General features: G+C 44.1%; 1 protein-coding gene across 1 annotated transcript in view; it reads left to right on the top strand.

The window, feature by feature from the left end:
- si:dkey-117n7.5 (uncharacterized protein LOC559444 homolog) overlaps nucleotides 1-25,968 on the top strand; it is a 44,611-nt gene extending 18,643 nt beyond the window's left edge. Inside the window, exons 17-23 of the mRNA XM_034163397.1 lie at nucleotides 3,492-3,566; nucleotides 15,649-15,702; nucleotides 15,800-15,848; nucleotides 19,467-19,607; nucleotides 21,374-21,433; nucleotides 24,395-24,583; nucleotides 25,948-25,968. Coding sequence (XP_034019288.1) covers nucleotides 3,492-3,566; nucleotides 15,649-15,702; nucleotides 15,800-15,848; nucleotides 19,467-19,607; nucleotides 21,374-21,433; nucleotides 24,395-24,583; nucleotides 25,948-25,967 — 588 coding nt within the window. The 3' untranslated portion in view covers nucleotide 25,968. The remainder of the gene's footprint in view (nucleotides 1-3,491; nucleotides 3,567-15,648; nucleotides 15,703-15,799; nucleotides 15,849-19,466; nucleotides 19,608-21,373; nucleotides 21,434-24,394; nucleotides 24,584-25,947) is intronic.
- Nucleotides 25,969-26,767: the final 799 nt, after the last annotated feature.

Here is a 26,767-nt window from a genome sequence, read left to right as displayed (position 1 = left end):
TCCGGCTGGAATAACGCTGCGCTCCGCGCCGCCTTCATAAACGGATGGTCGTCGGTCCTGAAGGAGCACCTGGTGGCTAAGGATGAACCGCGGGATTTAGATGGGCTTATCGATCTCGTTATACGGCTAGACAATCGGTTGGAGGAACGCCGTCGGGAACGGGACGAAGGGCGTGGCCGGGCACGCGCCGTCCCTCTCCCTTCCGGTTCCGAAAGGGTTCCGCCCTCCCCACGCTCCACGGCCTCTACACTCTGTGTGGCTACAGCTCCCCCTGCTGACGAAGCTATGGACACGAGCAGGGCCACATTTAGACCACGTAATAGACAAAGGAAGCTGGCCCGCGGGGCGTGCTTTGTCTGCGGCTCAATTGAGCATCAATTGAGAGACTGCCCCGAGCGGTTAAACACCAACGCCCGCCCCTAGAAACTGGGCTTAGGGTGGGCCAAGACATTCACGTGGGACACACACATATTTCCACATGACTCCCAGTTACAATCCTTAGCGGGGATTTAACCCTTCAGGCCCCAGCACTGGTGGACACGGGGTCAGAAGGGAATCTGCTAGACAGCAGATGGGCCAGGGAGGTAGGGCTCCCTCTGGTGGCGCTCTCTTCGCCATTGCAGGTGCGGGCACTAGATGGCACCCTTCTCCCTTTGATCACACACAAGACACTACCAGTAAAATTTAACTTTTATTCTGTCGCAACACTGAGTCATTTTCTGAAGGAGTTGTTTCATTTCCTGTCTTATTGTTTTGAAACACTGACTGATTTTCAGGAGTAACTTTTTCTTATTAATTTTATTTTCAGTCTGTTACAACAGTGAGTCTTTTTGCAGCACTTGTTTCAGTTTGTGTCTTTATATTTTGACACACTGAATCATTTTCTGAAACAGTTGTTTCATTCTCTGTCTTATTGTTTTGAAACACTGACTCATTTTCAGGAGTAACTTTTTCTTATTAATTTTGTTTTCAGTCTGTTACAACAGTGAGTCTTTTTGCAGCACTTGTTTCAGTTTGTGTCTTTATATTTTGAAACACTGAATCATTTTCTGAAACAGTTGTTTCATTCTCTGTCTTATTGTTTTGAAACACTGACTCATTTTCAGGAATAACTTTTCATTAATTTAGTGTTTTCAGTCTGTCATAACATTGAGTCTTTCGCTTTTTGCAGCAGTTGTTTCATCTGGTGTCTTTATAATTTGAAACTCAATCATTTTCAGGAGTAACTTTAATTTAGTGCCTTTAGCCTGTCACATGAAATAATTTTCTGAAGTAACTGTTTCATTTTCGGTCTTAATGATTTGAAACTCTGAGTCATTTTCAAAATTATTTCTTTCAATTTAGGTAGGTTTTACAACCCCTGGCAAAAACTATGGAATCACCGGCCTCGGAGGATGTTCATTCAGTTGTTTAATTTTGTAGAAAAAAAAGCAGATCACAGACATGACACAAAACTAAAGTCATTTCAAATGGCAACTTTCTGGCTTTAAGAAACACTATAAGAAATCAAGAAAAAAAGATTGTGGCAGTCAGTAACGGTTACTTTTTTAGACCAAGCAGAGGAAAAAAATATGGAATCACTCAATTCTGAGGAAAAAATTATGGAATCACCCTGTAAATTTTCATCCCCAAAACTAACACCTGCATCATATCAGATCTGCTCATTAGTCTGCATCTAAAAAGGAGTGAACACACCTTGGAGAGCTGTTGCACCAAGTGGACTGACATGAATCATGGCTCCAACACAAGAGATGTCAATTGAAACAAAGGAGAGGATTATCAAACTCTTAAAAGAGAGTAAATCATCACGCAATGTTGCAAAAGATGTTGGTTGTTCACAGTCAGCTGTGTCTAAACTCTGGACCAAATACAAACAACATGGGAAGGTTGTTAAAGGCAAACATACTGGTAGACCAAGGAAGACATCAAAGCGTCAAGACAGAAAACTTAAAGCAATATGTCTCAAAAATCGAAAAATGTACAACAAAACAAATGAGGAACGAATGGGAGGAAACTGGAGTCAACGTCTGTGACCGAACTGTAAGAAACCGCCTAAAGGAAATGGGATTTACATACAGAAAAGCTAAACGAAAGGCATCATTAACACCTAAACAGAAAAAAACAAGGTTACAATGGGCTAAGGAAAAGAAATTGTGGACTGTGGATGACTGGATGAAAGTCATATTCAGTGAAGAATCTCGAATCTGCATTGGGCAAGGTGATGATGCTGGAACTTTTGTTTGGTGCCTTTCCAATGAGATTTATAAAGATGACTGCCTGAAGAGAACATGTAAATTTCCACAGTCATTGATGATATGGGGCTGCATGTCAGGTAAAGGCACTGGGGAGATGGCTGTCATTACATCATCAATAAATGCACAAGTTTATGTTGATATTTTGGACAATTGAAAGGATGTTTGGGGATGATGAAATCATTTTTCAAGATGATAATGCATCTTGCCATAGAGCAAAAACTGCAAAAACATTCCTTGCAAAAAGACACATAGGGTCAATGTCAATGAGCAGATCTGATTTGATGCAGGTGTTAATTTGGGGGATGAAAATTTACAGGGTGATTCCATAATTTTTTCCTCAGAATTGAGTGATTCCATATTTTTTTCCTCTGCTTGGTCTAAAAAGGTAACCGTTACTGACTGCCACAATCTTTTTTCTTGATTTCTTATAGTGTTTCTTAAAGCCAGAAAGTTGGCATTTGAAATGACTTTAGTTTTGTGTCATGTCTGTGATCTGCTTTTTTTCTACAAAATTAAACAACTGAATGAACATCCTCTGAGGCCGGTGATTCCATAATTTTTGCCAGGGGTTGTAGTCTGTCCCAACACGGAGTCAATTTCTGATGAAGTTGTTTCATTTACCATCTTAATATTTTGAAACAACCACTTTCAGAAGTAAAATTATATTTTTGTGTTTTAATTCATTTAGTTTATTGAGCGTTTGAAAACTGTGAATCATCTTCAGCAATCTAATCATTGCAATCATCTGGCGTGGAGACGAGGAATAACATGTGAAATGATATCTCATTATCCTCATATTTATTCTTCGCATTTATGCCCGAGGAGACAAGATTCTGTCATTATACTGGAAATTAAATGACAAGAATGAAAGAAGTGACAGAACATGATGGACAGAAGGAGGAAAGGATCCTGATGGCTGTTGTCACATGTGTGTCCGTGGAGCTCATACGTGTGCAGTGGACACGTCACAGACGTGGCCTTAATTAGCACACATACACAGAACTATTTCTGTCTGCAGCTTTCAAATAATATCTCATTAAATTAGCTCCTTTCAGCTACGATTACTGAACTCCGTGTTGGCAGACAGGAGTGGATCCATCCGTTCACGAGCCGCGTGTCATTATTACAGTGTCAAAATATAGACGGGCAAGTGTTCGTCACACGATGCATTTTGTTCATCAGAGGAGACGTTCTGGATGTGTAAATGTTCTTGTTGTTGTTGTTTTGGTCACACAGGGTGAGCGGGGAAGAAGGGGGCGATCTCAGTGTCAGAGGGGTGCACCTGGTTCTCCAGGACTCAGAGGACAAAGTGTGAGGCTCACAATGACTCATGAACATGCACATCTCAACAGTACCACATGCTCCGCCCACTTTCTGTATCACAAGCGTCTGTAACACAGTGGGTTTCATGAAACACCTTTTCTGAAAAACTGCAACTTTATACTGCGACAAGCAAACTATATTGTTCATCAAAAACAACTACATTTCTTAAAAGCCTTAGCTGGTAACATGTTGACTAACTCGTGGCTTTATAGAGACGTGTGGTAATAACTGTGGAAGCATTGTGGAAAAGTGTGGTAATAACTGTGAGGGCTTTATAGAGAAGTGTGGTAATAACTGTGAAGGCTTTATAGAGAAGTGTGGTATTAACTCTGGGAGCTTTGTGGAAAAGTGTGGGAATAACTGTGGGAGCTTTGTGGAAAAGTGTGGCAATAACTGTGGGAGCTTTGTGGAAAAGCGTGGCAATAACTGTGGGAGCTTTGTGGAAAAGTGTGGCAATAACTGTGGGAGCTTTATGGAAAAGTGTGGCAATAACTGTGGAAACTTTGTGGAAAAGTGTGGCAATAACTGTGGGAGCTTTGTGGAAAAATGTGGCAATAACTGTGGGAGCTTTGTGGAAAAGTGTGGCAATAACTGTGGGAGCTTTATGGAAAAGTGTGGCAATAACTGTGGGAGCTTTGTGAAAAGCGTAGTAATAACTGTGGACATTTTGTGGAAAAGTGTGGTAATAACTGTGGGAGCTTTGTGGAAAAGTGTGGTATTAACTGTGGGAGCTTTGTGGAAAAGTGTGGCAATAACTGTGGGAGCTTTGTGAAAAGCATAGTAATAACTGTGGAAACTTTGTGGAAAAGTGCGGCAATAACTGTGGGAGCTTTGTGGAAAAGTGTGGCAATAACTGTGGGAGCTTTGTGGAAAAGTGTGGCAATAACTGTGGGAGCTTTGTGAAAAGCGTAGTAATAACTGTGGAGGTTTTGTGGAAAAGTGTGGTAATAACTGTGGGAGCTTTGTGGAAAAGCATGGTAATGACCATAGGAGCTTTGTGTAAAAACATGGTAACAACTGGGGGAACTTTGTGGAAAAGTGTGGAAATAACTGTGGAAGCTTTATAGAAAAGTGTAGTAATAACTGTGGAAGCATTGTGGAAAAGTGTGGTAATAACTGTGGGAGCTTTACAGAAAAGAGTGGTAATAACTGTGAAGGCTTTATAGAGAAGTGTGGTAATAACTGTGGAAGCATTGTGGAAAAGTGTGGTAATAACTGTGAGGGCTTTATAGAGAAGTGTGGTAATAACTGTGAAGGCTTTATAGAAAAGTGTGGTAATAACTGTGAAGGCTTTATAGAGAAGTGTGGTAATAACTGTGGAAGCTTTATAGAAAAGTGTGGTAATAACTGTGAAGGCTTTATAGAGAAGTGTGGTAATAACTGTGGAAGCTTTATAGAGAAGTGTGGTAATAACTGTGGAAGCATTGTGGAAAAGTGTGGTAATAACTGTGAGGGCATTATAGAGAAGTGTGGTAATAACTGTGGAAGCATTGTGGAAACATCTGGTAATAACTGTGGAAGCATTGTGGAAAAGTGTGGTAATAACTGTGAGGGCTTTATAGAAAAGTGTGGTAATAACTGTGGGAGCTTTATAGAGAAGTGTGGTAATAACTGTGGAAGCATTGTGGAAAAGTGTGGTAATAACTGTGAGGGCTTTATAGAGAAGTGTGGTAATAACTGTGGAAGCATTGTGGAAACGTCTGGTAATAACTGTGGAAGCAATGTGGAAAAGTGTGGTAATAACTGAGGGCTTTATAGAAAAGTGTGGTAATAACTGAGGGCTTTATAGAAAAGTGTGGTAATAATTGTGGAAGCTTTATAGAGAAGTGTGGTAATAACTGAGGGCTTTATAGAAAAGTGTGGTAATAACTGTGGAAGCTTTATAGAGACGTGTGGTAATAACTGTGGAAGCATTGTGGAAAAGTGTGGTAATAACTGTGAGGGCTTTATAGAGAAGTGTGGTAATAACTGTGAAGGCTTTATAGAGAAGTGTGGTAATAACTGTGGAAGCATTGTGGAAACATCTGGTAATAACTGTGGAAGCATTGTGGAAAAGTGTGGTAATAACTGTGAGGGCTTTATAGAAAAGTGTGGTAATAACTGTGGGAACTTTATAGAGAAGTGTGGTAATAACTGTGGAAGCATTGTGGAAAAGTGTGGTAATAACTGTGAGGGCTTTATAGAGAAGTGTGGTAATAACTGTGGAAGCATTGTGGAAACGTCTGGTAATAACTGTGGAAGCAATGTGGAAAAGTGTGGTAATAACTGAGGGCTTTATAGAAAAGTGTGGTAATAACTGAGGGCTTTATAGAAAAGTGTGGTAATAATTGTGGAAGCTTTATAGAGAAGTGTGGTAATAACTGAGGGCTTTATAGAAAAGTGTGGTAATAACTGTGGAAGCTTTATAGAGACGTGTGGTAATAACTGTGGAAGCATTGTGGAAAAGTGTGGTAATAACTGTGAGGGCTTTATAGAGAAGTGTGGTAATAACTGTGAAGGCTTTATAGAGAAGTGTGGTAATAACTGTGGAAGCATTGTGGAAAAGTGTGGTAATAACTGTGAGGGCTTTATAGAGAAGTGTGGTAATAACTGTGAAGGCTTTATAGAAAAGTGTGGTAATAACTGTGAAGGCTTTATAGAGAAGTGTGGTAATAACTGTGGAAGCTTTATAGAAAAGTGTGGTAATAACTGTGAAGGCTTTATAGAAAAGTGTGGTAATAACTGTGAAGGCTTTATAGAGAAGTGTGGTAATAACTGTGGAAGCATTGTGGAAATGTGTGGTAATAACTGTGAGGGCTTTATAGAGAAGTGTGGTAATAACTGTGGAAGAATTGTGGAAACATCTGGTAATAACTGTGGAAGCATTGTGGAAACATCTGGTAATAACTGTGGAAGCATTGTGGAAAAGTGTGGTAATAACTGTGAGGGCTTTATAGAAAAGTGTGGTAATAACTGTGGGAGCTTTATAGAGAAGTGTGGTAATAACTGTGGAAGCATTGTGGAAAAGTGTGGTAATAACTGTGAGGGCTTTATAGAGAAGTGTGGTAATAACTGTGGAAGCATTGTGGAAACGTCTGGTAATAACTGTGGAAGCAATGTGGAAAAGTGTGGTAATAACTGAGGGCTTTATAGAAAAGTGTGGTAATAACTGAGGGCTTTATAGAAAAGTGTGGTAATAACTGTGGAAGCTTTATAGAGACGTGTGGTAATAACTGTGGAAGCATTGTGGAAAAGTGTGGTAATAACTGTGAGAGCTTTATAGAGAAGTGTGGTAATAACTGTGAAGGCTTTATAGAGAAGTGTGGTAATAACTGTGGAAGCATTGTGGAAACGTCTGGTAATAATTGTGGGAACTTTGTGGAAAAGTGTGGTCATAACTGTGGAAGCTTTGTGGAAAAGTGTGGTAATAACTGTGGAAGCTTTATAGAGAAGTGTGGTAATAACTGTGGAAGCATTGTGGAAAAATGTGGTAATAACTGTGGAAGCTTTGTGGAAACGTGTGGCAATAACTGTGGGAGCTTTGTGGAAAAGTGTGGCAATAACTGTGAGAGCTTTGTGAAAAGCGTAGTAATAACTGTGGAGGTTTTGTGGAAAAGTGTGGTAATAACTGTGGGAGCTTTGTGGAAAAGCATGGTAATGACCATAGGAGCTTTGTGTAAAAACATGGTAACAACTGGGGGAACTTTGTGGAAAAGTGTGGAAATAACTGTGGAAGCTTTATAGAAAAGTGTAGTAATAACTGTGCAAGCTTTGTGGAAAAGTGTGGTAATAACTGTGGGAGCTTTATAGAAAAGTGTGGTAATAACTGTGGAAGCATTGTGGAAAAGTGTGGTAATAACTGTGGGAGCTTTATAGAAAAGAGTGGTAATAACTGTGAAGGCTTTATAGAGAAGTGTGGTAATAACTGTGGAAGCATTGTGGAAAAGTGTGGTAATAACTGTGGGAGCTTTATAGAAAAGAGTGGTAATAACTGTGAGGGCTTTATAGAGAAGTGTGGTAATAACTGTGGAAGCATTGTGGAAACATCTGGTAATAACTGTGGAAGCATTGTGGAAAAGTGTGGTAATAACTGTGAGGGCTTTATAGAAAAGTGTGGTAATAACTGTGGAAGCTTTATAGAGAAGTGTGGTAATAACTGTGGAAGCATTGTGGAAAAGTGTGGTAATAACTGAGGGCTTTATAGAAAAGTGTGGTAATAACTGAGGGCTTTATAGAAAAGTGTGGTAATAACTGTGGAAGCTTTATAGAGAAGTGTGGTAATAACTGTGGAAGCATTATGGAAAAGTGTGGTAATAACTGTGAGGGCTTTATAGAGAAGTGTGGTAATAACTGTGAAGGCTTTATAGAGAAGTGTGGTAATAACTGTGGAAGCATTGTGGAAACGTCTGGTAATAATTGTGGGAACTTTGTGGAAAAGTGTGGTCATAACTGTGGAAGCTTTGTGGAAAAGTGTGGTAATAACTGTGGAAGCTTTATAGAGAAGTGTGGTAATAACTGTGGAAGCATTGTGGAAAAGTGTGGTAATAACTGAGGGCTTTATAGAAAAGTGTGGTAATAACTGAGGGCTTTATAGAAAAGTGTGGTAATAACTGTGGAAGCTTTATAGAGAAGTGTGGTAATAACTGTGAGGGCTTTATAGAGAAGTGTGGTAATAACTGTGAAGGCTTTATAGAGAAGTGTGGTAATAACTGTGGAAGCATTGTGGAAACGTCTGGTAATAATTGTGGGAACTTTGTGGAAAAGTGTGGTCATAACTGTGGAAGCTTTGTGGAAAAGTGTGGTAATAACTGTGGAAGCTTTATAGAGAAGTGTGGTAATAACTGTGGAAGCATTGTGGAAAAATGTGGTAATAACTGTGGAAGCTTTGTGGAAAAGTTGTTATGTGGGCCGCTGAAGAGGAGGTACTGCTTGCCCACCACCACCAGAGGGCGCCCTGCTTGGAGTGCGGGCTCCAAGCACGAGAGGGCGCCAGACCCAGAAGAAGTGACAGCTGTCATTCATCCTCTGCACCAGCTGTCACTCGTTCATCATCATCATCATCACCATAAAGGCCGGACTGCAACTCCACCTCCTCGCCGAGAAATCGACTACCGAAGAGGTAATTTTCTCTTCTGACTCATACGTTGAGTAATAATCTGAACTTCTGTTGCAGCCGTTTTCCTGGTGCTTTCCTTATCTGTGGGATTGGCGTTTGGTGTGACAGCGACGGCTTCGCCTCACACCCCAAACCAGATAAGTGGTTAATCAGGAGCTGCACGAGTGTGTGATTGGAGGTGGAGGTGCTCCCTCCTAACTGTGTGCAGACTGTGGATTACTGAGTGTGCGGACACACACTCATTCATCTTGTCTTTGCTTTCTGCCAGCAGTACCAGGGTCGACAGCCGAAGACAGAGGCCACCTGGGGACTCGGGACTTGGCGGCTCTGGTGTTCTTCAGACCGTTGGTGGTGGAAGCCGTGTGGGACGCGGCTTCTCTCTCGTCGGGGGTCTTCTATCTTCGAGCCTGCCCACACGTCACCTGGTGTTAATTGACTTTGCAAATTTTGTGTATTTAGTTGTGTATTGTCACAACATTAAATTGTTACTTTTTGGCTTATTCATTGTCCGTTCATTTGCGCCCCCTGTTGTGGGTCCGTGCTACGACACCTTCCCAACAGGATTTCTCGGCCAATCATCATGGATTCCGAGGGGCGTCAACCCGAGCTTGAACGGCCAATGGAAGAGCCAGGAGCGCAGGCGTCAGCGAGAGGCGTGTTGAGTGAGCTGCAGCAGATCTTAACCGCCTTCACGGCTCAGCTAGATTTAGTGACCGAGCAGAATGTTCTCCTTAACCGGAGGGTGGAGGCTCTCACCGCCAGGGTGGAAGCGCGCGATCAGGGCGCTGCTGCAGCCACTCCTCTTGCTGGTCCTGGGCCTGTAACAGACGTTCCACTGGTCGTTCAACGACCCCCCCCCCACCGTCCCCTGAAGCATACATAAGCCCTCCGGAACCGTACGGGGGCTGTGTTGAGACGTGCGCAGACTTCCTCATGCAGTGTTCGCTCGTCTTTTCACAGCGCCCTGTCATGTACGCGTCAGACGCCAGCCGGGTGGCTTATGTTATTAATCTGCTTCAAGGAGAGGCACGCGCCTGGGCTACGGCGCTTTGGGAGCAGAATTCACGGCTCCTAATGTCTTATACTGGGTTTGTACGGGAGTTCAAACAAGTGTTTGACCATCCCAACAGAGGCGAGATCGCTTCGAGCGTGCTGCTGTCAATGAGACAGGGGCGCCGCAGCGCAGCCGAGTATGCAGTCGACTTCCACATCGCGGCAGCGAGGTCCAGCTGGAATAACGTTGCGCTCTGCGCCGCCTTCGTAAATGGACTGTCTCCGGTCCTGAAGGAGCACCTGCTGGCTAAGGAGGAACTGCGGGATTGTGACGGGCTTGTCGATTTGGTTATACGCTTAGACAACCATTTAAATGAGCATCATCGGGAGCAGGCCAGGGGGCATGACCGGGCACGAGCCGTCCCTCCCCCTTCCGGTTCCGAAAAGGTGACGTCGTCCCCACGCTTCACTGCCAGAGAGCTCCGTGTGGCTACAGCTCCCCCTGCTAAGGAGGCTATGGACACGAGCAGGGCCAAAGTTAAGACAAACATCAGACAAAGGAGGCTGGCCCGCGGGGAGTGTTTTGTCTGCGGCTGTTGTGAGCACCGGCAGAAGGACTGCCCCAAACGGTCAAACTACAACGCCCGTCCTTAGAAACTGGGCTAAGGGTGGGCCATAACACGCACGCGGGGAAACCCCGCAAATCTGCACGAATCCCAGTAACGATCCTTTGTGGGGATTTAACCCTTCACGCCCCAGCACTGGTAGACACGGGGTCGGAAGGGAATCTGCTGGATAGCAGATGGGCAAAGGAAGTAGGGCTCCCCCTGGTGGCTCTGCCGGCACCATTGCAGGTGCGAGCACTAGATGGCACCCTGCTTCCATTAATCACACATCAGACACAGCCAGTGACCTTGGTTGTGTCTGGAAATCACAGGGAGGAGATCGTGTTCCATGTAACACCTTCTACCTCCCGAGTGATTTTGGGATTTCCATGGATGGTGAAGCACAATCCCCGGATAGATTGGCCGTCCGGGGTTGTGACGCAGTGGAGCGAAACCTGCCACCGGGAGTGTTTAGGATCCTCGGTTCCTCCCGGCACGACGGCTAATGAGGAGGTTAAAGTCCCCCCCAATCTATCGGCGGTGCCAAAGGAGTACCACGATCTTGCTGACGTTTTCAGCAAAGATCTGGCGCTCACTCTTCCCCCGCACTGACCGTACGATTGTGCCATCGATTTGGTCCCGGGCGCTGAGTACCCGTCCAGTAGGATGTACAACCTCTCACGTCCGGAACGCGAATCAATGGAGACCTACATCCGGGACTCTTTAGCTGCCGGGCTGATCCGGAACTCCACCTCCCCGATGGGTGCTGGTTTCTGTTTTGTGGGCAAAAAGGACGGCGGACTCCGTCCATGCATTGATTACAGAGGGCTGAACGAGATCACGGTTCGCAACCGATACCCGTTACCTCTGTTGGATTCAGTGTTCACGCCCCTGCATGGAGCCCAAATTTTCACTAAATTGGATCTTAGAAACGCGTACCACCTGGTTCGGATCCGGAAGGGAGACGAATGGAAGACGGCATTTAACACCCCGTTAGGTCACTTTGAGTACCTGGTCATGCCGTTCGGTCTCACTAACGCCCCCGCGATGTTCCAAGCTTTGGTAAATGACGTCTTGCGGGACTTCCTGCATCGGTTCGTCTTCGTATATCTGGACGATATACTCATCTTTTCCCCGGACCCTGAGACCCATGTCCAGCATGTACATCAGGTCCTACAGCAGTTCTTGGAGAACCGGCTGTTTGTGAAGGGTGAGAAGTGCGAGTTCCATCGCACTTCTTTGTCCTTCCTGGGGTTCATCATCTCCTCCAACTCCGTCGCCCCTGATCCGGCCAAGGTTGCGGCGGTGAGAGATTGGCCCTAACCAACAAGCCGCAGGAAATTGCAGCAGTTCCTCGGCTTTGCAAATTTCTACAGGAGGTTCATTAAAGGCTACAGTCAGGTAGTTAGCCCCCTGACTGCCCTGACCTCCACCAAGGTCCCCTTCACCTGGTCGGATCGGTGCGAAGCCGCGTTCCAGGAGTTGAAACGCCGGTTCTCAACTGCACCAGTTCTGGTGCAGCCTGATCCTGATCGCCAGTACATAGTGGAAGTGGACGCCTCTGACTCAGGGATAGGAGCCGTGCTGTCCCAGAGCGTGGAGGCTGATAAGGTTCTCCATCCTTGTGCCTATTTTTCCCGCAGGTTGACCCCAGCTGAACGGAACTATGACGTCGGCAATCGGGAGCTCCTCGCGGTGAAGGAGGCTCTTGAAGAGTGGAGACACCTGCTGGAGGGGGCGTCGTTGCCTTTCACGGTTTTCACGGACCATCGGAACCTGGAATACATCCGGACCGCCAAGCGGCTGAACCCCAGGCAAGCCCGCTGGTCTCTGTTCTTCGGGCGCTTTGACTTCTGGATCACGTACCGCCCCGGGACCAAAAACCAAAAATCGGATGCATTGTCCCGGGTGCACGAAGAAGAAGCCAAAGCGGGGCTGTCGAACCCCACCGAGACCATCATCCCCGAGTCCACTGTCGTGGCCTCCCTCACCTGGGACGTGGAGAAGACCGTCCGGGAGGCCCTGGCAAGGAGCCCGGACCCGGGGACCGGCCCCAAGAACAGAATGTACGTCCCACCAGAGGCAAGAGCTGCCGTATTGGACTTCTGTCAAGGGTCCAAGCTCTCCTGTCATCCCGGAGTGCGTAGGACCGTGGCAGTGGTCCAGCAGCGCTTCTGGTGGGTGTCCCTGGAAACCGACGTCCGGGACTACGTCCAGGCCTGTACCATCTGCGCCAGGGGCAAGGCAGACCATCGGAGGACCTCGGGACTCCTCCAACCCCTGCCGGTGCCTCACCGCCCCTGGTCTCACATCAGCCTGGACTTCATCACGGGCCTCCCGCCGTCCCAGGGCAACACCATTATTCTCACAATAGTGGACCGGTTCTCCAAGGCGGCCCACTTCGTGGCCCTCCCGAAGCTCCCGACGGCCCAGGAGACGGCAGACCTCCTGGTCCACCACGTCATGCGGCTGCATGGGATACCATCGGACATTGTATCAGATCGTGGTCCCCAGTTCTCTTCGCAGGTGTGGAAGAGTTTCTGTAAGGAGCTGGGGGCCACCGTGAGTCTCTCGTCCGGGTACCACCCCCAGACAAACGGCCAGGCAGAGCGGGCTAACCAGGAGTTGGAACAGGCACTTCGCTGCGTCACCTCCGCGCACCCGGCGGCCTGGAGTCACCATCTGGCCTGGATCGAGTATGCCCATAACAGCCAAATCTCGTCTGCTACCGGCCTCTCCCCTTTTGAGGCATGTTTGGGGTACCAGCCCCTATTGTTCCCGCTGGTGGAGGGAGAGGTCGGTGTGCCCTCGGTCCAGGCCCACCTCAGGAGGTGCCGCCGGGTGTGGCGGACCGCCCGCTCTGCCCTGTTAAAGGCCCGGACAAGGGCCAAGACCCATGCGGACCGCCGGCGTTCCCCGGCCCCCACATACCAGCCCGGGCAGGAGGTGTGGCTCTCGACCAAGGACATCCCTCTCCGTGTTGACTCCCCAAAACTGAAGGACAGATTCATCGGACCCTTTCGTATCCTCAAGATCATCAACCCGGCCGCAGTGAAGCTCCAACTCCCAGCTTCACTGCGGATTCACCCTGTGTTTCATGTGTCCCGTCTTAAACCACACCACACCTCGCCCCTCTGTGCTCCGGGACCTACGCCGCCTCCTGCCCGGCTCATTGACGGGGAGCCTGCCTGGACAGTCCGCAGGCTCCTGGGCGTCCGTCGTAAGGGCCGGGGGTTCCAATATCTGGTGGACTGGGAGGGGTATGCACCTGAAGAACGCTCCTGGGTGAAGAGGAGCTTCATCCTGGACCCGGCCCTCCTGGCCGATTTTTACAAGAGACATCCGGACAAGCCTGGTCGGACGCCAGGAGGCGCCTGTTGAGGGGGGGGGTCCTGTTATGTGGGCCGCTGAAGAGGAGGTACTGCTGGCCCACCACCACCAGAGGGCGCCCTGCTTGGAGTGCGGGCTCCAAGCACGAGAGGGCGCCAGACCCAGAAGAAGTGACAGCTGTCATTCATCCTCTGCACCAGCTGTCACTCGTTCATCATCATCATCATCACCATAAAGGCCGGACTGCAACTCCACCTCCTCGCCGAGAAATCGACTACCGAAGAGGTAATTTTCTCTTCTGACTCATACGTTGAGTAATAATCTGAATTTCTGTTGCAGCCGTTTTCCTGGTGCTTTCCTTATCTGTGGGATTGGCGTTTGTTGTGACAGCGACGGCTTCGCCTCACACCCCAAACCAGATAAGTGGTTAATCAGGAGCTGCACAAGTGTGTGATTGGAGGTGGAGGTGCTCCCTCCTAACTGTGTGCAGACTGTGGATTACTGAGTGTGCGGACACACACTCATTCATCTTGTCTTTGCTTTCTGCCAGCAGTACCAGGGTCGACAGCCGAAGACAGAGGCCACCTGGGGACTCGGGACTTGGCGGCTCCGGTGTTCTTCAGACCGTTGGTGGTGGAAGCCGTGTGGGATACGGCTTCTCTCTCGTCGGGGGTCTTCTATCTTTGAGCCTGCCCACACGTCACCTGGTGTTAATTGACTTTGCAAATTTTGTGTATTTAGTTGTGTATTGTCACAACATTAAATTGTTACTTTTTGGCTTATTCATTGTCCGTTCATTTGCGCCCCCTGTTGTGGGTCCGTGCTACGACACCTTCCCAACAAAAGTGTGGTAATAACTGTGGAAGCTTTATAGAGAAGTGGGGTAATAACTGTGGAAGCATTATAGAGAAGTGTGGTAATAACTGTGGAAGCATTATAGAGAAGTGTGGTAATAACTGTGGAAGTATTGTCGAAACATCTGGTAATAATTGTAGGAACTTTGTGGAAAAGTGTGGTCATAACTGTGGAAGCATTATAGAGAAGTGTGGTAATAACTGTGGAAGCATTATAGAGAAGTGCAATAATAACTGTGGAAGCATTATAGAGAAGTGTGGTAATAACTGTGGAAGCTTTATAGAGAAGTGTGGTAATAACTGTGGAAGCATTATAGAGAAGTGTGGTAATAACTGTGGAAGCTTTATAGAGAAGTGTGGTAATAACTGTGGAAGCATTATAGAGAAGTGTGGTAATAACTGTGGAAGCATTATAGAGAAGTGCAATAATAACTGTGGAAGCATTATAGAGAAGTGTGGTAATAACTGTGGAAGCATTATAGAGAAGTGTGGTAATAACTGTGGAAGCATTATAGAGAAGTGTGGTAATAACTGTGGAAGCATTATAGAGAAGTGCAATAATAACTGTGGAAGCATTATAGAGAAGTGTGGTAATAACTGTGGAAGCTTTATAGAGAAGTGTGGTAATAACTGTGGAAGCATTATAGAGAAGTGTGATAACTGTGGAAGCATTGTAGAGAAGTGCAGCAATAACTGTGGAAGCATTGTAGAGAAGTGCAGCAATAACTGTGGAAGCATTATGGAAATGTTTGGTAATAATTATGGGAACTTTGTGGAAAAGTGTGGTTATAAGCACGGGGTACTGCATGGACTGTATGGACTAGCTTTGTTGTTGCGTCCATACAAGCATGGGACTCGTGTATACTCAGGTATAGTCAACAATAATAGTAGGAAAGACAAATTTTCTCTGCCATTTTAATCAATCTGGCAAAATTTGTTCATTTTTGGAATCAGGACATAAATTGGGGCTAAAAATCTGCAATGGGAAGCCTGACTTTAGATACAGAGTTCAATTAGAACATACCTCAAACCACAGTTTATACAAAACAGATCCATTGCCAAGAAAATGTGCTGAACAGCAGATACAAAGGACTCTGTAGTGGTGACGTGTGTTTTTCTTCACCAGCTCCTGTACAGTACAAATAGTTTGATATGATCTACGGTATTTGTTAATTTTTTACAAATTTCTTTAGGGTGCAGTGGGCATCGCAGGATCCAAGGGCGAGAAGGGAGAACCTGGACTCTCTGTGAGTGTGTATTACACAGAAAAACAAGTACACACACTTCAAATCAGTGAACGGATTCAGTGAAGTGACTTTGATCTGATCTTTCTGTGTGTCAAAGGCAGAAGACGTGAAGGAACTCGTCACCCAGCAAGTGGCAGAAAAATGTGGTAAATGCGATGAGAAAAATCAGTTTTCAGGATGTGGACACATGTGATGTCGATGTTTTTGTTTGTTTGTTTTTTGGGGGTGGGGGGGTTAGTGCAGTTTAGTATATTATTTCCAGACGATTCATGTAAATCAGAGCAATATGTAGTACATAAGTGCACGTTATGTTCCTGCTTAGGTCGAGCGTACGTGCATGTGTGTGTGTGCGGCACCCGTGTGTGTGGTGCCATCTGTTATGTTCTGTCAGAGGAACACGCGCCATGGTGCCGCCACAGTGGAGCCATTCACAACCACGAGGCTGCATGAGAGCGGGACGCCTCGGCACAACCGTCCACAACCAGACAGACAGTCGTACTGATCATCAGACCTCCTGCAGTTCTATGATTTTAAAAAAATGGAAAAGGTTCTGTTTCAATTTGTGGTCTACACATGCAAACAAGATGTTTGTCTGATGTAACATGAGATGCTTTAATGGGTTTTAGGAGCTGATTATGAAACTGCAGCACCCCTCTAAGGAAGCCTCCACAGACAACAACTAATAGAAATTAATGTTAAATTAACCTGGTGGGAAATAAGTGATATCCCAGTGCAAAGGAGGACTGGTGTTGTGTGTTGGGGGGGTGTGGCTGGACATTTTGGTGTTCTTTTCTTTTCTTTGCTCTCCAGGTGGTATGAAAACTGATTTGTCTGTGGAGAAGGTGCTGGCAGAAGAGTCCTTCACCCTCATCAACGTTATGTGCAGCACCTGTGGATTTTAGGCGCTGGAGAACGTGCCAGCCTTCACTCCACCAGACTGACGCATCTTTTGTTCATACACTTTGTTATGCACCAGAGGGTGGAAAAATAAATTGTTTTGTTATTGGAACCGCTTTCTGGTTATTTTAGCGCTGGGTTCCGTCAGACGCAGGTCCGCTCCTCAACCCGCATCGACACATAACAGTAGTTCCCGGCCATTCCATAATGGACCCAGCGGCAGAGGCAGTTCCATTCGCCGAAAGAGTTCAAGAACACTTGGAGAAAATATGGGAGCAATTGCAGCATCTCGCAGGCCAAATTAGACAAGCGGACGCCCGTGTTACGGAGTTTGCAGCGCAAGCCGTTCCGCTTCCTGCTGCTCCAGCTGCGGCACCATCGATACCGGTGCAGATAACTCCGTCACCCAGAGATTTGGCGTCCGAACCGATTATTTGTCATCCGGAGCCTTTTGCGGGAGACGTTGAAGCCTGTGCTTCGTTTTTGATGCAATGTTCTCTGGTGACGTATCTCCAGGTGTTCTGGGACAGGCGAAATAATACACACACACACACAAAAAAAAACTTGTATGGGCTAATGTTTTGTTTCTTTGAATAGGGGTTATAATTTGTTTGGGGAGTCAGAGGCGTGTCTGGTGGAGTGAACGATAGGCGGTTAGAAGCCCGTCTGGACTCACTTGATCGTGGTTTTTTTTTTTATGTGTATTTAGGTATATTCTGTTTGGGTCTGGGGTCATTTTGTTTTGTTGTTTTTTATTTCCCTACTTCCCTAACCCCAACCTCACTTGCCCCAAGACCGTTCGTCTTGTGGGTTGTGGGGTGGTGCAGGTTGGTCACGCTGAGCATTCTCAGAAGATCTCTGCACCTGGGGGGGGTTGTTAGGGGCGTTTTTCTTGGTTTGGTTAGGGCCCGGTTCCACTCCAGCCTCAGTGGGCCTTTGTACCGTTCGTCATTGGTGTTGCCGGGGTGTGGTGCAGCGGGAACATACCTCAGTCGGAGGGGTGGGCCGATCTGTTGCCGTTCGCCATTTCGGTAGTTCCACCCCTCCCGAGAGGCTGGGGTATAGTCGAGTTGGGGCACCGGACATATTTCCGGTTTTCCGCTGCGCCTTGGGGTTGGGGCTGGGTTAGTTTTTCCTGTTTCCTTCCCCGGCTTGATGTTTTGTGCCGTTCGCCAAAATTGAGCCGCCGAGGGGCTCTGGGAGGGACCTGGGGTCTTTCGGGGTGCCGGGGAAGGTAACAGGGTTTAACGGTTGTTTTATTTGCCCCCGGGGTTGTTTAGGGTAGTCCTCCGGGGGTTGGACTTTGATTTTGTTTTGTTTCCTTCCGGGTTCCACCTCCAGGGTTGATGGGACGGTCCTCTGGGGGGGAATTGGTTTGTGGGGCCGACTAGCCAAGTGTGGCCGGGTCTGGGGTTCTGGGGTTGTGGGGAGGGTGCCTCCTGGGGTTTGATGGTACGGTCCTCTGGGGGGCGCCGTTTGCTCCATGTGTACCTGGGGACCTTTGTGGGATTCCGGTTCTGGCTATTCCTCCTGGAACCGGCGGTAAAGGCCTTCTGGGGGGTGTTGGGCTCTGCAAGTTGTTCTGGGGGGGTTGTTTGTTATTTTTCTTTTATGCATTTATTTGTTTATTATTTATTTGTTTGTGGGGCTGTGTTGGGTTTTTGCATTTGGGAGTTTTTCTTCTCTTCCCGGGGTTGGATGGGACGGTCCCCTGGGGAGGTTTTGGGTGGGTTTTATGTTTTTTCTTGTATGTTGGATTGTACTAGGGACTGTTTTGGGGTTTTTTGTTGATGCCAGCCGGCCTTCCAGCTGCGGTGCCCTGTCCTGCTGTCTGTGGTGGACCTTGGGAGCGTTATGCTGTCTGCTTCCTGACGAGGACCCCGGAGGGAGGTGCTGTTCTCGGACCTGGTCTGTTCGGTCGCCGGGAGGCTTCCCGTTAAAGGGGGGGGGTGTGGCTGGACATTTTGGTGTTCTTTTCTTTTCTTTGCTCTCCAGGTGGTATGAAAACTGATTTGTCTGTGGAGAAGGTGCTGGCAGAAGAGTCCTTCACCCTCATCAACGTTATGTGCAGCACCTGTGGATGGTGCTCACGTGCAACCTTAAAGACTTTCAGCTGAAGCAGATAATGAGATGGCGTTCTGCATTTAAGCCATGTGTGATTCAAGCAGAATTGCCGGGAACTCGACCTTGTGATGTTCGTTTGTGAGACGCTGAGGACCGCGCCTGGGTTTGACACATCGTGCCTGTGAAGGAAGAAGGGTGAGGGACACATGCTGTCAGCACACATCAGAGGTGATTAATTGTTTGACTAATTGTTGAAAGTAACTTGGTATTTTGTTACGCAGTATATTTGAATTGTGATGAGAATTTGTGCAGCTCGCTTCTCACTGCTGTGGCGTGCGGACTGGTGATCCTCCACCTGTTGTGAGAAGCTGCTCATTTACATAAAGCTTAAATACAGACCTGAATGTGTTGCTGATAGTGTGTGCCTTTTGAAGGATATTGGTTGTAGCTGCTGACTTACCTCACCTTTTCTATCCTTCGCAGAGAGTCGGTTTGTCGTGTCCACCTGGGGGGTGTTTGGCGGTAAATGTGGGTCCAGAAGCGCCGGGCCTCGATCCTTTTAGGCGCTGGAGAGCGTGCCAGCCTTCACTCCACCAGACTGATGCATCTTTTGTTCATACACTTTGTTATGCACCAGAGGGTGGAAAAATAAATTGTTTTGTTATTGGAACCGCTTTCTGGTTATTTTAGCGCTGGGTTCCGTCAGAAGCAGGTCCGCTCCTCAACCCGCGTCGACACATAACAACTGGAGTGTTTTCTGTTGCATGTCAGTGACGGTGTGCGTGCACGCTTTGTCCTCACAGGCTTAGAGTTCAACTTCATAATCAAGTCCATAGATCCAGATTCAGAAGCCACAGTGACTGAGAAGGAAAATGAGCCAGAAGATGTGGTGATGTCCCTCACTCGTGACCAGCATGAAGAAGAAACCCCATCAAACCACACGGGTAAGAACTTCAACAGAGATAGCTTTTAATAATGTAGCTGATATTTGTGTGACGCAAATGAAGCAGCTGTTTGCCGACCATCTGCATCTTTATCTTTATCTGTATCTGTATCGTTATCTGTATCTGCATCTGCATCTGTATCTTCATCTGCATCTGTATCTGTATCTTTATCTGTATCTGTATCAGTATCTTTATCTGTATCTGTATCTTTATCTGTATCAGTATCTTTATCTGTATCTGTATCTTTATCTGTATCTGCATCTGTATCTTTATTCTGTATCTGTATCTTTATCTATATCTGCATCTGTATCTTTATCTGTATCTGTATCTTTATCTGTATCTGCATCTGTATCTTTATCTGTATCTGTATCTTTATCTGTATCTTTATCTGTATCTGTATCTTTATCTGTATCTGCATCTGCATCTGTATCTTTATCTGCATTTGTATCTTTATCTGTATCTGCATCTGTATCTTTATCTGCATCTGTATCTTTATCTGTATCTGTATCTGTATCAGTATCTTTATCTGTATCTGTATCTTTATCTGCATCTGTATCTTTATCTGTATCTGTATCTGTATCAGTATCTTTATCTGTATCTTTATCTGTATCTGCATCTGTATCTTTATCTGTATCTGCATCTGTATCTTTATTCTGTATCTGTATCTTTATCTGTATCTGCAGCTGTATCTTTATCTGTATCTGCATCTGTATCTTTATCTGTATCTGCATCTGTGTCTGCATCTGTATCTTTATCTGTATCTGCATCTGTATCTTTATCTGTATCTGTATCTGTATCTTTATCTGTATCTGTATCTTTATCTGCATCTGTATCTTTATCTGTATCTGCATCTACATCTGTATCTTTATCTGCATTTGTATCGTTATCTGTATCTGCATCTGTATCTTTATCTGCATCTGTATCTTTATCTGTATCTGCATCTGTATCTTTATCTGCATCTGTATCTTTATCTGCATCTGTATCTTTATCTGCATCTGTATCTTTATCTGTATCTTTATCTGTATCTTTATCTGCATCTGTATCTTTATCTGCATCTGTATCTTTATCTGCATCTGCATCTGTATCTTTATCTGTATCTGCATCTTTATCTTTATCTGTATCTGCATCTGCATCTGTATCTTTATCTGTATCTGCATCTGCATCTGTATCTTTATCTGTATCTGTATCTGCATCTACATCTGTATCTTTATCTGCATTTGTATCGTTATCTGTATCTGCATCTGTAGCTTTATCTGCATCTGTATCTTTATCTGTATCTGCATCTGTATCTTTATCTGCATCTGTATCTTTATCTGCATCTGTATCTTTATCTGCATCTGTATCTTTATCTGTATCTGTATCTGTATCTTTATCTGTATCTTTATCTGCATCTGTATCTTTATCTGCATCTGTATCTTTATCTGCATCTGCATCTGTATCTTTATCTGTATCTGCATCTTTATCTTTATCTGTATCTGCATCTGTATCTTTATCTGTATCTGCATCTGCATCTGTATCTTTATCTGTATCTGTTTCTGTATCTGCATCTGTATCTTTATTTGTATCTGTATCTGCACCTGCACCTGCACCTGTATCTGTATCTGCATCTTTATCTGCATCTGTATCTTTGTCTGTACCTGCATCTGCACCTACATCTGCATCGGTATCTGTATCGGTATCTGCATCTGGATCTGCATCTGTACCTGTGTCTCGTGGTCAGTGTGAGTTTACTGTTGGTCCATCTGAACATGTCTCTGTCCCAACAGGACAAACTGCTGAATGGGAGCAGAGGAAGAAAAGAGCAGTTATTTTAAAGAACACTGTTGGTAGGTGGCCACGGTGACTCATTTTATTTATTTTTCTTCACATTTCTTCTACTGATATTCTTTCTTTTGATTCCACTCACTGGATTTTTTTTCTTCATCACTCATCAGTAATGTGAAGCATGATTCTTCTTCACGAGCACATGAGAGGAAATTTTGTAATCTTATCCAAAATCATTAAAGCTGCAGTTTGTCGGATTTAAGAGCGTTTATTTGCTGAAACAGCATTCATCTGTATCATAATTCACAAAGGCCCAAACCTTTGTGTCTATCATATGGTAGTTTATCTGTCCAGCAAAAAAACACAAAAACCACACATGAAAATTACATTTTCATTATTCAAGCAAAATGTAAAATTAACTGAAAATGTGCTGTAAGAGTTTTCTAAGCACAGTTTTAACTCTATGTTCTTAAGCAGAGGCAATTTTTGACTTCCAGTTTTAGCGGTGCTTAGCACATTTTTAAAATTTTTAAAATCTAGATGTCCAGAAATACAATTTCCCATGATTTCACAGTGAAAACATTGCTTGTAAAAGCTGCATTCATTGTCAAAATGATATAAAAAAAAATGTATATATATATATATATATATATATATATAAAGCACATTATAAATCCCATTTCTAACAATAGAGGCATTTAGTAAGCTCATGCTTATGTCAATCTGTTATGTGCAAGAGTTTTGTGCTAACTTTATCCCATTAGTGACGCTAATTGGCTAATATTTGCATATCTGTATTTATGTTAGCATGTATATATTTTTTGAGCACATTATAAATCTCGTTGGTCATAATGGAGGCACTCAGCTCATGCTAACATCAGGTGCGATGTCAACATCGCACCTAAAGGCCTGGTCCCACTGGCGTTTAAGAAGATTTGCATATGGATTGCGCACAAAATTTGCTCATATTTGCCAAACATCCGCAATATCCGTGAAACATGCTTGTATGAGTCGGCCAACACCCGCAAACGTCCGCAATTAACCGCAGAGGTTCGTTTTTCCGTTGCCAGGATTTTTGAGCTGCACAAAATTTTGGTTGCGGATGACATCTGCCTTACATACTCAATACATACTGACACTATGCGCTCTATATCCGCCGTTAGCTGCTGATATCTGCAACTGACACGGATTTGCGGCTTGGCAGCGAACTGGGACAGTGTGTAAAACGGATATATAGTGTGCCTATCATGTCCACATCACTAACTAAAATAAGTTGCATACACATTGGCCACGAATAAAGCATTTGGATTATGTCTGCTTTGCAGCTGATTTGCGGACAATCTGCGAATGCATAACAAACACTTCACGTAAACCCAAAGTAGTATATGAGGCAGAAAGCGACATATCTGCTAGTTATTGCCAGTCCAACTGTGGAGATCCCCAAAGACATAATAGCTGCTGCAATCCAACAACATACTGTAAATCCCCAGCTGCAGAGAAGTCATCCGTGGACCTCGGTTCTCTGTCAGGAGTTTTATTTAACACCAACAAAAGGAAGAGTTGCTGTTTAGCCGCAACTCACGCTGAAATCTCTCTTTTTGAAAAAAACACCGTCTCACAACCCTGAGCAGCCCACCCGCTCCCTAAACTCATGAACAGATAACCCTTGCGTGACAACATGAACATCAACTCACCCGAGTCCAGCAATTGCTCCAGAGGCTGTGGTATTGGTGTGAATAGTGATGCTGAAAGGTGCTTCTTTTATGACCGCAATGCAGATGCCGCGCACGTAACAATACATCCATAATACTGCCGTGATAATCGCAATGCGTCTGATCCGTTTCCTCAATACGTGCATTATACAACTGTGATATATTCGCTATAGATTATTAATATATCCGTAATTCATACTGGGACATTTGTCACTTTTGGCCAATTTTATTGTGGACGACAACAAACACCAGTAATTTGTATACTCAATTCATGCGCAATTAATCCTGTCCCCAGTGGGAGAGGAATATAATTGTATAAAGACTTAACTGTAAGCTAAAATAAGGAAACATTGCTCCAACACACTGACAGAATTGACCAATAAAGAATCAGAACTGGATTAAATATTTACTAGCGTGTTTCCCGTGGGGATCCATGGGCACTAGATTGGGTAGTGTTTATAAAATAGGTAGCTGACATTTTTCAAGGGTGGTAATTGCAAAGTTTCTGTAATAATTTGGAATGGCGTGTGAGTCCAGAATGTAATTATCAACGTCCATTGTTTACTGTTGTTACTTCATATTCATAATTTCTCGATTTGGCTTTTAATATATAGATAATAATTTAGAAAGACCTTTGAACATATTGTTTCAGTATTTTACCATTAATTGTTTGGAGGAAAGAATAATGATACAGCACAAATTTATTGGCTGTGACCATAATAAAGTATATTTTATTGGTCAACTCATATTTCATGACTTCTGTGGTTAAGAAACCTGCTAAAATACTTAGCTATTATTATTTGTGGTTATATACTTCATGCATTTTATGAATTTACTCAAATAGATATTTTCATTATTTTTATTTTATGGGGAATTTTGGCTAGGTTTGAGTGGATTGCGCTAGTTGTGTATACGAATTACCGTAATGACCTGCCAAAAGAATCAGTGTATTTTGTAAGCTTAGAATGAGCCCATCACATCTACATGGGACTGCGCCCCCCTCTTGGAGGCCACTATGGTGCATCAGCATATTGATACGGTAACCCAAAAGGGACATACTTAGTTTGCCTTTTGCATTTTGCAGTTTAGTGGTCGCTCCCCTTTACGCTGTCTGCTGGATGCGAGTGCACTTTAACAAGTTTAATATTACTTATCACAAAGGAACATGAATCGCCGTCATCAAAAAGAGCTAAAACATGAGGGAAAGCAAAATCATTGCATAATGTAATTTGCAAACTCACCATTAGGTGGAAGTAAATCCTACACACTGCAGCTTTAAATGATTTTTTTTTCCTGCTCTTTTGACCTCAGCTGCTGTTTCAGCGGCAGACCGCTGCCTGGAACCCATGTCAGAAGGATCCTGTTCAGAGTACCTTCTGCTGTGGTACTTCCACTCTCACTCAGGGGAATGCAGGCCATTTTTGTACGGCGGTTGCGGCGGCACTGAAAACCGCTTCCCTTCGAGACAAGAGTGCCGGAGGTGGTGTGTGGATGAAAAAGGTAGGGAAGCAAAAATACACCACCCATAAAGAGTAGTCACTCCGCTCAGAGTTTCTCATGTTTTTATTGTCTTTTGACGTCACATAAAGCAGCGAGTGGTGCAGCGACGAGGGAAAACTGCACCCGTTCTGTCTGTATGTTTCCAGGGTGACTGTTGTTGGGGTGGGTGCAGCACATCCTTTCTGAGAATGTTAGAATATGTAATTCATTATTTCTTTTATAGTTTTTTTTTATTTAGATTATGTTATAGAAATTTGTTATCAGTTCATCACTAAAAATGCAAAAAAAATTTTAAAGTGCATATTCTATATAAATAAAGCAAAATGTCAAATACATGACCACAGTTTGTGAGGCTGAGAAGCAATGAAATGTCTTAAAACTTAGCACCAACACAGAAAATACTGATGATTCACTAAAGACCTTTAAAATTTGAAAATTTACCAATCATGGTGATGGGCTGATTCAGCAGCTGCAACTGCTGTGTTTACCTGTCTCCTGGGGACAATCTCTGGTTGCGGGTTTGGAGACAAAGTCAGAGAGGTGAGATTGAGATGGTTTGGACATGTGCAGAGGAGGAACCCAGGGTATATAGGGAGAAGGATGCTGAGGATGGAGCCACCAGGCAGGAGCAGAAGAGGGAGGCCAAAGAGGAGGTTCATGGATGTGCTGAGGGAGGACATGCAGGTGGTTGATGAGACAGAGAAGATACAGAGGACAGGGTGAGATGGAAACGATCTGCTGTGGTGACCCCTAATGGGAGCAGCCAAAATAATAATAAGAGAGCTGATACTTTAGTTATCGTTTTTTACTGGCTGCTCGTGAACACATTATGTCTCTGAAGGAAACAAGACCAGTGTTCTTTAACTTTAACACTGACATCCCAACAATGAATGTTGATTAACTCTTTTATTAGGGAGGGGTGTTATTTCAAAATTTTTTTACATCTATACATTTTTGCATGGAATATGTAAATATACATGGAATAAACCATCACAGGATAAATTTTGGGTCATTTGGTTCCAAAAACCCATATGGACGGAGCGTTTTTCGTCGATATTTTTAACGATTTTTGAACCCGATATCGTCACTGGCTCCGTCCATATCGGTTTTTGGAACCAAATGACCCAAAATTTATCCTGTTATGGTTTATTCCGTGTATATTTCCATATTCCATGCAAACATTTATAGATTTCCAAATTTTTTGAAATAACACCCCTCCCTAGTTTTATATTATCACATCATAACATGCTGATTATTAAAAAAAAAAAGTAAAAACTCCAGACCTAGAGTAGTGCAGTATGAATTGTGGAATGTTATCTTTTTTAACATGATTATATTAACGTGATGATATATTTTCCCCACAGGCACTGAACCCAGAAGATGAAAAAAAAACCCAAGATGCTCATCTTTGTACATGATCTTGTAAAATGTTGACTTTATGTTTGCATTGTTTAATTTATATATTATATCATTTTTTTGTACTTGTTTTAACCAAAAAAAAAAAAAAAAAAAAAAAAAAAAAAATATATATATATATATATATATATATATATATATATATATATATATATATATATATATATATATATATATATATATAATATGTGTGTGTGTGTGTGTGTGTGTGTGTGTGAAGAGTTCAGATGCAAAACCCAGTAAGTCCTTTTTTTTCAAATGGAGAAAAATGCAGTTGAAAATGGAGATTTAAACGAAACCATATGCGGAAACACACAAACTTTCATCAATAACATGAAAACAGTTTGTTCAAATTCTTTCATATTTTGCACACTGATGGTCCCCTTGACAGCCAAGTACAGTACATGTTGGCGTCAACTAAAAATTTATGGTTTTGGAGATACTGGGTTTTGCATCTGAACTCTTCATACGTACATATAAAAACATCCAATGTGGTAACTTTATAGCTCCCTTTACAGAGTGTGTGTTCTCACTGAAATGTAACTGTTGTGTTTTGGAATATGAAAACAAATCAAGATTACTGCCCCAGAATCATTAAATTTCTTGAAAATACTATTTTTTAATGCCTTCTGTTTGTCTGGTGGTTCGAGCTGCTGCTTTCTTCGTATAAATACTCCGTCACCTTTTTCAGTCCTTCTATTCAGTTTTGTCAAATCCCCAGTGTCCTGTGCAGAGCAAAAATGAGAAGCTGATTGCCTGCTGCCACCT

Source organism: Thalassophryne amazonica, chromosome 22 (assembly GCF_902500255.1).
Source record: "Thalassophryne amazonica chromosome 22, fThaAma1.1, whole genome shotgun sequence".
Lineage (NCBI taxonomy): Eukaryota > Metazoa > Chordata > Actinopteri > Batrachoidiformes > Batrachoididae > Thalassophryne > Thalassophryne amazonica.
The sequence above is the reverse complement of the archived record's forward strand: the minus strand, read 5'-3'. Positions and strand labels throughout refer to the sequence as shown.